The sequence below is a fragment of the Antrostomus carolinensis genome, unplaced genomic scaffold (assembly GCF_000700745.2).
Source record: "Antrostomus carolinensis isolate BGI_N321 unplaced genomic scaffold, ASM70074v2 scaffold4967, whole genome shotgun sequence".
Taxonomy (NCBI): domain Eukaryota; kingdom Metazoa; phylum Chordata; class Aves; order Caprimulgiformes; family Caprimulgidae; genus Antrostomus; species Antrostomus carolinensis.
Genome location: NW_010325251.1, coordinates 4,653 through 20,544, shown reverse-complemented (window position 1 = coordinate 20,544; position 15,892 = coordinate 4,653). Strand labels below are relative to the sequence as shown.

Below are 15,892 nucleotides of genomic sequence, written 5' to 3'. Positions count from 1 at the left end.
CTGAACTCCATTAACAAGAGAAGCACAGAAGCCACAGTGTTCCACCTAACTACTCTGTCGTGTTCAACTTCTACAAAAGGATGGAGAAAGCCCCAAAATTCTCCACCAAATTATTCCTGATGATGGAGGTGAGGTGGGCTACGTCCCCTCCCTGACCCTTCTGATCACAGAATCACAGACTGGTTAGGGCTGGAAGGGACAAGATCATCCAGTTTCAGTAGATGCCCTGTCCCTAGAGGTATTCAAGGCCAAGTTGGATGGGGCACTGGGCAGCCTGATCTAGTGGTTGGCAACGCTGTCCACAGCAGGGGGGTGGAACTGGATGATCTTTAAGGTCCTTTCCAACCCAAACCATTCTATGATTCTAGGTGTTGAACCTCTTGCTCCACACAGGTACTTTGCCAGAAGCATTTCACTTGACATTTCAGCATTACCACGCTGATGTTTTGGTTGTTGCCAAGCAGTGCTGACACTAAATCAAAGACTCTTCCGTTTCTGTGATGGATGCATCGACCCCTTTAACCAAACTAACAGCAGTTTGGTCCAGGCTCCAAATGAGGTAAGGCCTGAGCTGTAACTGGGACACCAACTCCTCTAGTTTCAACAACCCACAGAGGAGCAGAGTGACACAATGAGCATGGATGCATGTGAGCTTGGATCACTGATCCAGCACATGAATAGTGGGTAGCTTTTCCAAGACTCATTTATCAAGGATCACAGAAAGCTGCAGGCACAAGGAGTCTCATGCACACCTTTTCCATCACATGTAATTTGACTATGAGCCAACCACTTTATCCCATAAATATGACAGCCCACGTGAGTCACCTTTTAGCTCTCCCTGCTAGACAGCGTGGCTGCATGGCAGGGATCTCCCCTTGAGCTGGGACATCCCTCAAGGTCACTCCTCAAGGCAGGAAGACCTTTAACCAAAGACAGATCTTTGATGACTGGTATCGTGCATAACCCAACTTTGATTTTGCCTTGGTAACTTTGACTGCACGCTGAACTGATGCTAATGAAACATCACATGAATTTTGCATATATGATCCTTAGACATAAACCAGTGACCAAGTCTGGATCCAGCCGCTCCTGGACTCCTCTCTGGGAAGCAGTTTAGAAAGCAAGGGGGTCCACTGTGAACCTCATGACTCAATGGGAGGGTTTTCCTGACACGTTTCATCTCTGGTCTCTGTGAATCATTCTAACTGAAGTGTAACTCAATTTTCATTTGTATGTTTCTTCCATGTACTAATTAATAGAGTGAACCCTGCTACTGAACTTTTTTAAGTCACCCTTTTATAATACCATGTTAAAACCATGTTTGCTAACACCTTTGACAGCGGTTCCTTAAGCAATCTGTATCACCAACGCTGCCAGATTACTGTTCTTCAATACAACAAATTGCTCCTCCTCTCTTGGAGTGAGCTGCACTCCAGCTTCTCACACTGCCCTGCCAGTGAGGAGACTGGGGGTGTGCACGAAGTTGGGAGGGGACACAGTGGGGACAGCTGACCCCAACTGGCCAAAGGGATATGCCACACCATATGGCATCATGCTAAACAATGAAACTGCAGGGAGTTGGCCAGGGGGTGGCAGTTGCTCAGGGACTGACTGGGCACCAGTCAGTAGGTGATAGGCAATTGCATTATACATCACTTGTTTTGTATATTTTTATAATTAATATTATTTTCCCTTCCCTTTCTGTCCTATTAAATTGTCTTTATCTCGACCTTTATCTAAAACTCTCAACAAGTGTCCTGGTTTTGCTGGGATAGAGTTAATTTTCTTTTTAGTAATTAGAATAGCTGTATTTTAGTTTCAGTTTTCACCTCCCCCCCCTAATTCTCTCTCCCATCCCACTGGAGGAAGAAGTGAGCAAACGGCTGTGTGGTGTTTAGCTGCCTGACGGGTTAAATCACAACACACATTCTTGAATGGAACACTGAGGCTGACAGATGAAAGCTCATCTCAGCTGAGGGTTCAGTCTTAAAAGGTCCAGAGCTCCTTAAAAGTGCTCTCTAAGACAAAGGTTGTTTGGGAGGCTCAAAATGCTTCTGAGGGCGCATCGTGCTGAGTCCTTCCTGCTACTGCTTCCTGGCTGGACATGGCAGACTCCAGAGAGCCAAAGCACCTTCATCGTTACAGAAGCAACCTAAGGCTGGACTTCCCTGCAGGTATCGTATTTTTTATGCAAATACAGAGAAGATTGCATCCTACAGGACACAGATGGATCACATTATTTTACAGCTGATTAAGTGCAACTGCTGAATTGTAAGCTTCCTTTGAAAACAAAGACATTTCCATCCGATGAGCACTACCCTAGAGAAGGGAGTCACACAGCACAGTCAGAGATAAATACAATGTACTAACAATGCTCCCTGTTCCCAGCCTCAACTGAAAATGAAGATGGAGTCTGTGTTAGTTAGTAAGGGAATTCATCTATATTGGCATTGGCTGTTTTAGGTCAGCATCAAAAAAATCACACTGCTTCTCAGAGGGAGAGAGGAGCACAGGACACAAATCCTGATATATTTCAGTCACCACTGTTAGCAGCCTAACAGCCCTGGCTGGTTTTGTAGCAGCGATACAGGAAAAAAGGCCTTCTGAGGTTCAGAGAAACAGTCAGCATGGAACATGCAAGAAATAAGATGTGCTTTTCCTTGTTCCTATAACAGTGGTAAGAAGGGCCAGCTGACCATCTAATCCTTCCTTCTTCCCTCCCCTAACTGTGCTAGAAATTCACCCTTTCATCTGCAGTTGATATTTTAGGAAGCTTTTGGTTCTGGAAAAACAGAAATGGGCCAACATGTTTCAGATGTGCTGGACCAGCGTGCTCTGTAAATTTACCCTCATTCAGTTATCTGTCTTTGGAGCTGTAGTTGAAGGAAACTCCATTTCTGATGGATCCATTCACAAGGATTTTAGGATTCTCTCTTTCAACCTTTTCTCTGCTGAAGATAGTGTCCTGATCACTGTCAAATTCTGACTCAGAGACCATCAGGCTGGAGTTGTGTTCTGTACTTCTGTGTTTTATACCTGACAATAAAAACAAACAAAAAAAAAAGCAAACCAAGTTAATTAGAAAGGTTTCACTTTTTTTAGTAATAACTAACCATCCTCTCCTCTGCTGTGGATAAGTGAAAACATTCCCTGCAATCCAGCACAACAGTGTGCACCACTGCCATATAACAAATGGCCTAAGATGTATCATACGCTGTCAGGCAGATACTCTTCTGACTTCACTGCAAGCCCATCAGTTTATGGCTCTTAAATGTGAACATAAGTGTTTAAATTTGAAATAGTGAGAAGACCTTAGTACACAGCCAATGTAATTTTAATAGCTTGAATCTGGAAATTAGTCTGTCCACTCAGCTATCTGGGTAACACAAGTGGCAATGATAGGTCATGGCTGCTACAGAAATGTAATGCCTCGTCTTGCTAAGACAGTAATTGCTCAAGATAGTTCTATTTCCCTGGATTCCAACATTTCCCCTGCTAAAAAGTTGAAGCTCAGGTAAATCAAAATATATGTGAACAGAGGGTAGCAGCTGAAGTCTACTGATGTTTAACAGGACCCTTATGGGCCAGGAGGGAAGTGTTGCACCGCAATAAAAACAGCTTCAAATTCAAATGTGTGCAGGGGAAGAGGGGTTACACGGAGAGAGTCTAAAAAGCCTAAATACATTCTAAATTAAGATTAATGAAGAAGCTCAGAGCAGTGGCTGAGCCTAAGGGCTCATGAAAGAAATGAAGTGATTCTCCCTCAACCATTTCACTGTATGTGCTTGCCTCTGTCATTCCCAAACTCGCAGGCCAGCTTCTGGGCTCCTCCTGACTGCAGGTGTCAATTCAAATCCATTGACTGCAAGCTTGGTGGATGAGTTCCCAGGTGAAACAGACAGTACTTACCATATTTGGGTCGCAGCTCCATTCTCTCCTGCTCATCTATGTTATCTAGGATGGTGTATTTCGTTTTCTTTCTTATCTTTGTCCTCTTTCTGCTAAAAAGAAAGTTACCACAAAGACATTTAGTTCTCAGGTACCTACAGAAATCTGTTCCCTCTCCCTTTCATACACACAGCTACAGACCCCGATATACAGAACCTCACTGGGCTCTCTCACCTCCACTTAAAAAGAGTTGTTCCATTTTACAGCTGTATAAAGCAGCTGTACAATCTGAACCAGAGAGTATCCTTTTTTTCTCTCTCAGACATACAAAGACTTGCTTTCTTAGACCACAGGGTTCAGTTTGTTCAGTGTTAACGTACTAACTAGTTAGACACAAGGCAGACATATATTCATTTGTTTTCAAATAACATTTCTGTAAGAATTTGTTAGTCCCCAATTTATGTTTTGTTTTTTGGTTTATTTTTTCCTAACTGAGAGAATTTAAGTGGCACTTGTCTGGTTAAGCTTACAAAGACAACCAGACAAAAACTGGAGATTGGCTCCTTCATATATACAGAGGGACAAAGCCCTGCTGGTCTGTAAATAAATTCCCACCTGTTTTTTCTTAATTTAAATCCTTCCCCCAGCGTCTACTTCCACAATGCTGCAAACTTCACCATCTCTATGTGAAGTTCCAGGTATTTGCAGGAGTTACTCCTCTGCTCATTAATACAGAAGGGAAAGTCCTGGAGCCAGAGGAACAGACACAGATCTGCTTGTTGTATTGGATTGAGAGGGAAAGAACAAAGGATTTCAGGGTAGAAATAAGGGAGAAATAAGGGCATTCACACATGAAACCAAGGGGATATCTCCTAGAAGATGCTGTCACACCTCAGGCATTTTTCTGTCCCTCTGTCTCATAATTTTGGAAGGGCATGGGTGGGTGGAACATGCCCTCTGTCAATGTCTGGAGAAGCACTCCCACCCAAATTGCACTGTTTGCAGTGCAGAAGCCACCAACATGACAGCAACAGCTGCTCGGCCTTCCCTCTACAGCCTTCGAAAAAAAAAGGAGTTCATGTGGCAACTCAGAGCCTTTAAAATCTTCAGAACTGCAGCCAAATCTTGGACTACAGTGTATCTTTTTCCTGTACTTTCCACAAGGCAAAAGCCATCTCTTGCCATTTTGTCCTGCACAGCATTTCCCTCCTTTTTTACATGTATCTATCAACCAGCCCTCACTCTCTGGCACAAGACACATGAGGACAAAGGACAGAAGCAGCTGAACTCCTTAAACAATCCCCTTCTCATCAAATCCACACTGTGGAATGGGACACACTTCTATTTAAACCTTTCTAACACAAACTCCTTCAGCCACAAACAGGAAAGCAGTATCAACCCTCGTGCATTTCAAACAGCATCCTTTCCATACTGCAAAGACACCCTAGAAAAAAAAAATGTTGGGAATGCAGAAAGGTTTTGATGGCATTTCATTTTTGCTAACACCTGAACAAGTTATCTGTTCGCTGGGCTTTTTGAGCAGCAACAAAAACACTTGCTCTAGTGACAGAACTCGCAGGGACTTGTCACTTGAAAGATAATTGCTTACAGCTCACTAGGAAAGACTAGGAGGGGGTGAGGGCAGAGAGGAAAGCAACACACAAAGGTGGGTAAAATTGTTTAAAAAAAAAAAAGAGGAAGAAGTTTGTGTGACTGAGACCACTGGAGTATCCTTGCCTGCCAGCCAGATGTAGCCCACATGTCCATCCCTCCTGTCCAAGGGAGGCATCAGGCTGGGAGCAGCTCCCTGCCCATGGCCTAGAACACTCCTATGTCAGTCACCTTCAGGGTGGGCCTCTTTTTTCTCAGTATGGAATACCTGGAGTACTCACTGGGAGTCCTCTGGAGGACTCACATCAAGATCTGCAGTATACACTCAGCATTTTAACACGAATTATCTCTTAACATTAAGAGATATCCAATATCAGCTTTTTGTTTTCCAAAATACAGGAGAGCACAGAGCCACAAATCGATAATCCTTTCTTCAACAAAAGTGGGGCTATACAGAAATAGCTACAGAAACTCCTCACGTATCTGAAAAGAGTTCAGGCTTCAGTGCTAAGAACCAGACTAAAATGTGGCAGTTGTGTGCAGTTTTTGCATGTACCCCACCAAAAAGAAACACAGATCACGTACCTTTTGCAGCAGCAGATGCAGAACCAGGCAAGCCCTACCATGACCACAATCAAAATAAAAACAGACACAGTCACATAGAGTATACTCCACTCTGAAAGAAGAAACACAACAGTACTTTGTAGAGTAATATGAATAGGGTAATTTCTAATATAATATTAAAATAACCAACCCTGAGGGATGGGGAGGGACAACAGGAACTTGGGAAAATTTAGCACCTTCATATTCTCAGAAGAATCCCTAAAAATTCTTAAGCTTCCAGATTGAAAGTGCACATCTGAAAATTTTGTTCCACTCCAATACCTTTAACCATCCCAAGATACCTGAAGTCTACGTGGGAACTGAAAATCAATGTGCATGGTTACCACCTCCTTCATCATTCTCTAGCTGAAATAAACAGAAGTGTACTCTGGATCTAGCATTTTAGGAGTGCTTTCAAAGAGCAGCTGACTAGAGACAGATCCTTCTACCTGCACGCTTACATCTGTAAATCCAGGAAAACGTTGAGAATAACACAGAAAGATGTGCAATAATCTCCAGCTCCAACACGTCTCTGCTCACTATTTCAGCGTTATTATTACACTACAGAACAGCAGAGCATTAGGGCACGGTGGCAGGAGGTCCCAGCCTCAGGCTTAAAACCTACTGTCTCATTTTGGTTGGTCAATAGTTAAGTCTTCACTCACTAGCAGACCGACACATGGCCCATGGTTACTTAAATGGCTTGTAGTAAGCTCCTGAGAAATGTCTATATATTTACTTGAAGACTAGTGTGGTGCTCAGCAAATATCTCCAAGTCTGCACAGTACTAAGAGTTAAGCTTTATTGCAACTTAAGTTGAAGACTAATTTAATTACATTAGAACTCTTAAAGCTTTAAAATAGAGAGGCTTAGCTGATAAGTTAGATGTGCCACAGAATACAGACACAGAATAGGATTAAGCTGGTGAAACTAAATGGCATTTCCCAGGCGCAACAGGCAAACTGAAAGAAACAGTGAAATTCAGCCTGCTAAAAAGCTGAGGTTTTCAAGGTGACTACATTGCTTAGTCCAGAATACTGGTGGTTTTTTTTCCTTAGGTCAGGTCATACTTCTGGCACAGAAGCATCAATTGCTCACTCAGAGAATTTAAGTTGTTGCCTCTTCTTCAGCTTTGCAACAACCAGATGAACACTACTCAAAAGCTTTGCAACGCCCCCGCTATTCAACCACCTTTCCAACTGGCCCCAAACTGTTGCAAGATCCCTCTCCTGTGATTAAATTTTCATGCTTTTTTCCCCTCAATGTCCTGGTTTTGCTGGGATAGAGTTAATTTTCTTTTTAGTAATTAGAATAGCTGTGTTTTAGTTTCAGTGTGGGATTTGTTATCAGAGGAATGTTGATCAAGTACTAATGTTATTAGTTATTACTGTTGGTATCATTATCATTTTATTTTAATTAGTAAATAGTTTTTATCTCAACCCATGAGTTTCCTTGCCCTTTTCCTTCCCATTCTCTCCCCTCCTCCCTGGGTTGAGGTGGTGGGGGGAGGCTGAGAGAGCAGGCTGTGTTTGGCTGCAAGGTACAAGCCAAAAAGGTGAATCCACCCAAAACACCACACCCAAATAGTGATACTTTTAAAAACTTAAATATTTAAAATATTTTAAATATAGGTTGCTACTGCCAAAACATTATAATTTTAAGACATAATTCAAATATCTTTCTACAGAAAGATATTGCTGAGCTGGAAAATAAAAGAGACTGTTTGAGTCTTTCCTAGCATCTACTTCCTAAGTACTCCTCATTCTGACAGCACATAATCAACAGCTTCACCTGATGGTGAGTTATCCCTGAAATACATCCCAGAACACCCAAACTCACCACAATTACTCTCTCCATCAGTTAGATAACGATGGATCAAGTTTTCCATCCAGAGCTGATAGCAAATGCAGCGCTTTGTTATGGGGTCACAGCGTCCATGTCCAGAGCATTTTAAAAGACAGGCTAAGAACAAAACCAAACAGAGCATCAGTTGTGTAAATGGACAACTGGCCACACCATCCTCTTACTGCGAGACAGGATCTAAAAAGCATCTAGTAAAGCATCTAGTTCATAACACTCTGATATTTTTTAAATCTCCCTTTCCCTTTGGTGTTGTGTGTTAAACAGATTTACAGTTCAGCAGACTGCTGGTTGGGAAGATAAGAATATATCTTATCCATACAATACAGAAATTGCACACAAGTCCAGAGCAGTTTATTCCAACCAGAAATAAAGGTAAGTTGAAGCTGTGGAATTTAGAGCTGCTCATTTCTTTATGACCTACTTGTAAGAACTTCTAAAGTACCCCAGAACTGACGAACGTTAATATTCTCAGGTACCAGAAGACAAGCGTGACACCAATAAACTAGAGTGTATTTCAGTGTTTCAAAACTGAATTACAGCATCTGAGGCCAGAACATTTACACGTCTCATACGCTTATAGTAGCAACTATTGATAGATCAGTGCATCATATCAGACTAAAATAAAAAGTTATTCCCCTTGAAACTTAAGGGTAGCAGATATACTATGTCAAGAGAAATGTTAATACATATTTTCATGTGACACCTAAGCATTTTGGTAATCTAACTACATTTACAATAGAACAGCAGCCCTTTTCAACAGGTAAATAAAGACAGAATTTACTATAGAAGCAATGACTATTTTATTGCCAGAGCTAGCTCACTTTGTCTGCATTTGGATCATTATGTCCTGATTTTAAATGATGAAGAACTCACACCTGTAAGATCTGAGTATCATAAAGGGCGCACATTACTGGAGAAGTTTAAAACAGGCTTAAAATTTCAAGCATCTTTTGGGGGGAAAAGTTCATTATAAGAAACCCCAGTGGCCCATCTCCATTGCAAATATTAGAAGACTAAGTTATGACACAGTGATCACCTGAGCATTTTGCCTGATGTAGACAGACAAAAATAAACTACATTACCAGCCCACTACTGAACACTGAGAGCCTTGAAGGAACCAGGGAGATGAAATATTCTGTATTATGGCTGTACTAAGTTCTGCCCATCTTCCAACACAAGATGGTATGAGCGGGGTATCTTTACCCTCACTCCCCAGGCGTTCCTGACGCAGACCTGATTAAGATGAGCTTTTGCCTGCTGCTACAGATGATGTATTTTAAAAGAACACAAGTAACTGGCACCAGTCTACTACAAATGAACAAGAACTTTAAGTACTGTCTTATTACAAATGAACAAGCATTTTAAGCATCATCTTTTGGAAAGCTTCATGGAAGCCCAGACACCAGATGGCAGACAAGGTCTTCATGTATTGTCTCCAGGTTGTTGAGTCAGCCAAACACCTGCAAAGTTTCCCTGCAAAGATCAGCAAGGACAATCCCAAACATACCAGCCGTGTCAACCCTCAGCACTTTAAAAAGCAGGAAGTCAGCCTTCTCTTTCAAAAGCTGCACGTGCAGAGCTCGTGAGACCTCCGAGGCCTTGATGACTTTGGAAGGATGCCCGTTCTGCACGTAGAACACAACTGAAGTGCTGCAGGAAAAACAGCTAAGGTCATGAGTCATGGAATCATAGAATCATGGAATAGTTTGGGTTGGAAGGGACCTTTAAAGATCATCTAGTCCAACCCCACTGCCATGGCTGCTGTCACAGATCACTTCTATCAGTTTGCAGCCTTTGGTTTTGTTTGTTTCTGGAAAGCAAATGTGGCCACTGCCAAAGATTAAGGAACTCTGTCCATGGATCTGTCAACTCCATTCAAATGCCACGGACTTCATTCTGAGCTGGGAGCACCAGCAGTTCTCTGGCTTCTCAGTTTCACAGAAAAAAACGTGAGGACAAGAGGAAATGTAATTCCTTTCCTGGTCTTCCTGACTCACACTTTAAGAGAGGTTATGTATACATTTGCTTTCCCCACTCCCATCTAGAACCTGTCACAAAGCACTCTGAAACAGTCTGAGTGACTAGGAAACCAAATTTAAGAGGAAGAAAAGCTCAGAAGCAAAAGACCCAGAGAACTTCACGTGGGAGCCCTCCTTCCTCCACCTTCCCCCACCCTTTTCTTTTTTTCTTTTTAAGTTGGGTGGTGTTCATCTCATCCCATTCCACCTCAGGGAACATCTGTATCTGAAAAGCAGTAACTGGAAGCTGTAATTAAAAATATCATAAGTGCTAGATTTTCCAAACTGTTTATTTTTAAATTTTTAAGAGGTTCCCAGAAAGCTAAACAGACACCAGAATAGGTTTTAAATTACCAAGCAGTTAACAAGAAGTAATTTAAAGATAACTCATGTCAACGGGTTCCACCAATCACGCTGAGAAGTTCTCTCTGCCATCACTAGCCCTCTACACCATGTAGAGGGGGTATTTCTACTTCAGAATAAGACACCACACTTAGGAGTATCCGCTGTGTAGTTTTCTCTAAAAAAAATGAACTTTCAGCACCAGTTACCTGGGAAAATGTTTATAAAATTCTTATAACATCAAAATCTTAGAGAGGAAGTAGAAGAAAAGGGGAATAAACCAGGTTTGATCAGATACAGCTGGAACCTTATTTTGAAACACAATACTTGCTTCACTGTGAGAATCAGCCTATCTCACTCCAGCCAGCATTTGGGAAAAAATAGCAGCACTGTGTGGAACAAAGACATTGAAATAAATGCACACGCTTTCTTTAAAGAAATGAAATAAAATAAAATATTTTAATTATTTTTTTTAAAAACCAAAACACTTCAGTTCTGAGCCTCTACAGAGCTTACTTCACCAATCTTCTACCATAATCTTCACCTTTTAAAGTCTATACTGAGCTACAGCATTTTTTTCGTTGCCTTAGAAACAATTATTTTGCAACTACGTACGAGCTGTGAAAGCGTCAATGAAAATCACAAACGCTCCTGGCACAGCAGGATATCTTTGTACCTTATATCTGAGTAGGCCTGTATCTTCTGCACTTTGATATCTGAATCCAAAACATTCAGCAACACAGCCAGCTGTCTCACCAAGGTGTCCTTCTGCTGTTCACTCAGCTGTCCCACTCCTACTTGCAGAATCAGCTCCACCAGGCCGCTCCTTCTGGGATCTGACAGAAGAAGAACATGCTATCCTTTCAGAGCCTGGCAAATAGTTCAGTACCAACTGAAGACAACATGCAGTACTCAGTAGTATTTATTAATATTATATTTTTCCTGCAAAAGACCCATATCCCTTATAACACAACCCTTCTGTGTTCCTAGAAAAGTACTCAGCCTACGTTTTCATTCCCTCTGGAATGAATCTGGTGTGTCCTAAGATAGCAACCCAGCTTATCAGCTGAAAGAAACCACTTCAATGTGTACTTCAGCTCAGTGGTAACACGTTTCTGTGCAGAATAGAGACTTCTCTTCCCCTACCTGCTGCCATCTGAAGGTCAGAGGTAAGCAATAGGTGAGTCTAATTCTTAATTTCCCTGGTAGTTATCTACTACTGGCTATCACCCAGGAAAAGGGAGGCAAAGATGGACTCGTGTGGTAGGTAGCATGCAAGACTTGTGTGAGCGAGTCTAAATGAGGATGGTCAATTTAAGATTTATCAAACATGTTTACCTTCACAAAACGAGGGTTCAAATTAAGTAACGTGAACTTCTAGAGTGCCTTGCAAACAAAACAAGCTTCACAGATATCCAATAAGACTCCTGAGTCAATTATTGTGACTATAAGAATAGAAATAAAATAACTGCCCAGGAACCAGACAGACAAGAAATCTCAGACAGACCCATGATTTCAGCCTCATTTCCTGAAACCTCAACTTATGCTTCCACCACACAGCCATTTATCCTGCATTTGAAAACAAGTCTATATATGTGCAATATCAAACCACGAAAAGACAATTTTAAAAGTGTCAAAATTCTGAGGTTTGTTTTTTTTTGTTCTTCAGGATGGAAGAAGGAAAACAAGCATAAAAACATTCCAACCAAACACGAGTGCAGCAGCTCCACCTAAACTTAGTGTTCAGCTCCCAACTCCTCCCATTGACCAAACCGATTGACAACCAGAAAAGAGAAACAAAAACCTACAATGAATGAAAAGCAACAAAAAACCAATGAAAACATTAACTAGGAAGTATGATTTTAATTTTTTTTTTGTACTTCCAGTAAGGCAATGGTGTAACTGGTAGTTAAGAATCCTGACACATCTCCTGCTAACACAGGCCTGCTAAGAAACCAAGAAGGTGGTGTGAAGAGAGAGACCCGTTCGCTTTGTGTTTTCACTTGAGAGAATCTTGTTGACATTGAAATACATAAAGGAAAGGAGAGCAAAGATGAGGAATTCACAACGTATCTATGACCTTTTAATTGTCATACCAGGCCGCACTTCAACAGTTGCTGAATCAACATCTGAATCTCCTTTTGCATCTGTCACTTTTAAGTGAAAAGTGTAAGTTCCTTCCACCAGGTTAGTCAGCTGCAGCACTGCCTCGTGGTCTGAGCCATGGATCACATCCTGCAAAAAGAAGGAACTGGGATAATTATACCCTCACGACTACCAAGTCACATATCTGATACGACAGTGAGACTTTTTGCTTTGGCTTTTGGGACAAATGTGACCTACCACAGTTTATAGCAGTGTAATGTAAATTGGGAAGTGGGAATTAATGAGGGTGTCTACACAGTATGGATATTTTCATTAAAAAAAAGAAAAGGAGACAGAACAGCTGACATTCTCAAGTGCTTATCTGCTTGAAAACCTGAGACCGTTACAATATTCTTACTCAGTTTTACTCTATTGTCCTTAGTCTGCTTTCTTACATTCCAAATTATTTCCTCTCCTTGGAGTTCATGTATTGATGTCAGGAAGTATTTCTTCACAGAAAGGGTTCTCAGGCACTGGAACAGGCTGCCCAGGGAGATGGTTGAGTCCCCATCCCTGGAGGTGTTTAACAGATGGGTAGATGAGGTGCTCAGAGATCTGGTTTAGTAGCAGACAGGTACAGTTGGACTCAATGATCTTGGAGGTCTTTTCCAACCGGAGATTCTATGATTTCCAGCTATCATCTCTGCCAGCTATATTTAAGCTAAACTTCTTCAATTCTTCTCAGATCCTCATGTGACTTGCTTCTAGAAGCTTTGTTATCACTCTGCTGTTTTTCCTTCTTACATGCATAACGAGCCAAATGTGACTCCAGACACAATGCCAAGAAACTTACCCCAGCTGCTGGGCTTTGACCATCCCGAATCCACAAATACGACACAATTCCCTGGTCGTCAGCAGACCTTGAGCCATCCAAGTTAACAGAGTTATTTGGAAGCACTAGAACATGCTTCCCACCAGCATGTGCCCGGGGTGGACTGTTGTTTTCTAAGCCATAAAAACAGTAGAGAAGAAGGATTTGCTTTCAAAACATGCGAAGTGTGACATGCCATTGCCAACACACCCACACTACAATTCTTTACTTGATGATTAGAGGCAGTTAGCACAGAATCTCGTGTCAAAGCTACAGGGAAAGGATGAGTGTGTACACAGAATTTGGCTCTGGGATTGTTACAACCTGACAAAAGCAGAGCTGCACCATGAGAAGAATACCAGCAGGAAGAGGTACTATCCAAAGAGATCTTTTTCAATAAGCATCGTGGGGTACTCTATTTACAGCCCCACAGTAACTTCTGTGTCAGCTCATCTCAGTCCAGTAAAAAGGATTTTCTGCCTACTTAGAAACACAGCCCAGCATGCAACCACCATGCTGGGCTCTTGTTGTCTTGAGAATCACTTATCACCTAACAGAAGCTTGTGTAAGGTCTTGTATCTTCACAACAGCTGTATTTAGGCAAATTGTATTCAGGAAATTTAGAGTAAACCCCATTCCTGAATACTTTTTGTTTATTGCTAGCAGTGAAATTCAGCCATGCATTGGGAGTACAGCCAAAAAATACCAGAGAAACATGAACGCATCCTCTTTCCAGAAACCAGATATCACTGACTTGTTTAGAACAGAACTGGTAAGGCAGAGCTCCAGGAAGCTGTGAGGCTGAGTGAAACACCTTGCTGGTTTCAGTGTTAGGGTAGACATAAATAATTCAGTTTTGGGTAGATCTCCAGGGCATTGGCTGTAACTCTAGTCTTTAGAACAGCACAGAGTTCTCTGTAATACAAGTGATCTTCTTGTCCCTTCCAAATAAACCAGTTGATTAAACTTGGCTATTAGAGCACTGAATATTTTTAATATTGAACCTGTAACTGTGCCCAGTACATACTGTGGCTACACTTCACAGCATGAGTGAGTCCACGAGACATATTTGGGCAGAGCTCTTCCTATGTGTTTCTGATTAAACACCTAACAAACTCTAGAACAGTTCAACCAGTGATGCACATGGGTAAAACTGAGCCCAGTTTCTTCTCCAAGATGTATTTGTTCTGCAATGATGCCAAATGAAAAAGAGACAAGAAAGTCAGCAGCTAAGATTCTGATACAACTCTACTACAATTTCATAAATGATACAGGTACCCCTCACTCTTACAGAGCCAGAGTGCACTCCTCTCAAAAAACAAGGTACACAACTAAACAAGATTTGACATTTATTATGCTGTCTTCTTTAAGAGGAAGCACAGGCCCATGGAGATTGCTAAAATAACTCCCTACAGAACAAAATGAGGCAAAAGATGGTTGGATTATCCCCACCTGCAAGCTTGAGGATGTAACATTCAATCCAAGCTATGAAATCTGTCGGGAGTACCTGACAGTGCCTCTTATCTCACACAACAGGCATTATTACCCTCAAGCCTCTTCTACAGCATGCACACAGGGAAAAAATATGAAAAAACCAAACCCCACAGCAACTGTTTCTCTGTATCAAAAAACCCAAAATAAATACAGGTCTTTTAATGTTAAGTTTTTAGGTGGAAATTGGTATTTCCAATGACCTCATTTATTGGATGTTGCTTAAAATCCACAATAAAATTGCTTTTCTGCTCAAAGCTGAACTGTGAGAATAAAATAAAAACATATCCTCCTAATGAAGCAGGCACACCATGGTCAAAAATAGTATTTTGGAGCATTTTTATCACAACTAATTCTGTATATATTTAACTTTTAAAAAGCCTGCAGTAAATGAAGCTTTAATTAGTCACTTACAATACTGCCTTCTTACAAAACAGCAGTAACTCTTCTTTAATACCCTTGAAATATGACAACAAATATCCGATCCCTTTCTTTTCCAATTTCCTTTACATTCTGTCAAGTGATGGAATTAACTGGTAAGTTGCTTGCCATATCCTAAGCAGCAGTAGCCAGGCTTACCTTCCTTCACAGTAACAGAGAGCACAGACGCGCTGCTCAAGCCTTGCTGGTCTTTCACAGTCAGCCTGAAGCGGTAAGTACCGACCTGAAGACCAGTCACAGTTGCTATCGCTTTGTTGTCGTTTTCCATCTGTACAGAGCTCGGTCCACTGAAACAAAACACCTCAGAAAAATCATCCTGCACAGCCAGCAAAATGGTTCCTTCAGCAGCGTCGCTCACGCTGTTTGCTTTTATGTAGAGTGTAGTTCTACCACCGCTATAAGCACTGGTGGTTAAAGAACTACATGAGACATAAGTTTAGTTCAGACAACTCATAAACCCTTTTTTTTTTTTCCAAAACATTCAAAGCATATAAGCATCAGATACCCAGTTATTACAAGAGTAGAAAATGCACCCCAGAAGTTCACAGAATGTTGGGGATTGGAAGGGACCTCGAAAGATCATCCAGTCCAATCCCCCTGCCAGAGCAGGAACCTAAATGAGATCACACAGGAAGGCGTCAAGGCGGGTCTTGAATGTCTCCAGAGAAGGAGACTCCAC

General features: G+C 41.6%; 1 protein-coding gene across 1 annotated transcript in view; it reads right to left on the bottom strand.

Annotated features, from left to right (window-relative positions):
- Positions 1–2,857: 2,857 nt before the first annotated feature.
- Positions 2,858–15,892, bottom strand: part of LOC104527417 (dyslexia-associated protein KIAA0319) — a 16,344-nt gene continuing 3,309 nt past the window's right edge. The window contains exons 3-11 of the mRNA XM_010171135.1: positions 15,352–15,500; positions 13,264–13,415; positions 12,422–12,560; positions 11,002–11,161; positions 9,473–9,615; positions 7,942–8,064; positions 6,085–6,175; positions 3,910–4,001; positions 2,858–3,036 (exon numbers count right to left, since the gene is read on the bottom strand). Of these exons, the coding sequence (XP_010169437.1) occupies positions 2,858–3,036; positions 3,910–4,001; positions 6,085–6,175; positions 7,942–8,064; positions 9,473–9,615; positions 11,002–11,161; positions 12,422–12,560; positions 13,264–13,415; positions 15,352–15,500 (1,228 nt within the window). The remainder of the gene's footprint in view (positions 3,037–3,909; positions 4,002–6,084; positions 6,176–7,941; positions 8,065–9,472; positions 9,616–11,001; positions 11,162–12,421; positions 12,561–13,263; positions 13,416–15,351; positions 15,501–15,892) is intronic.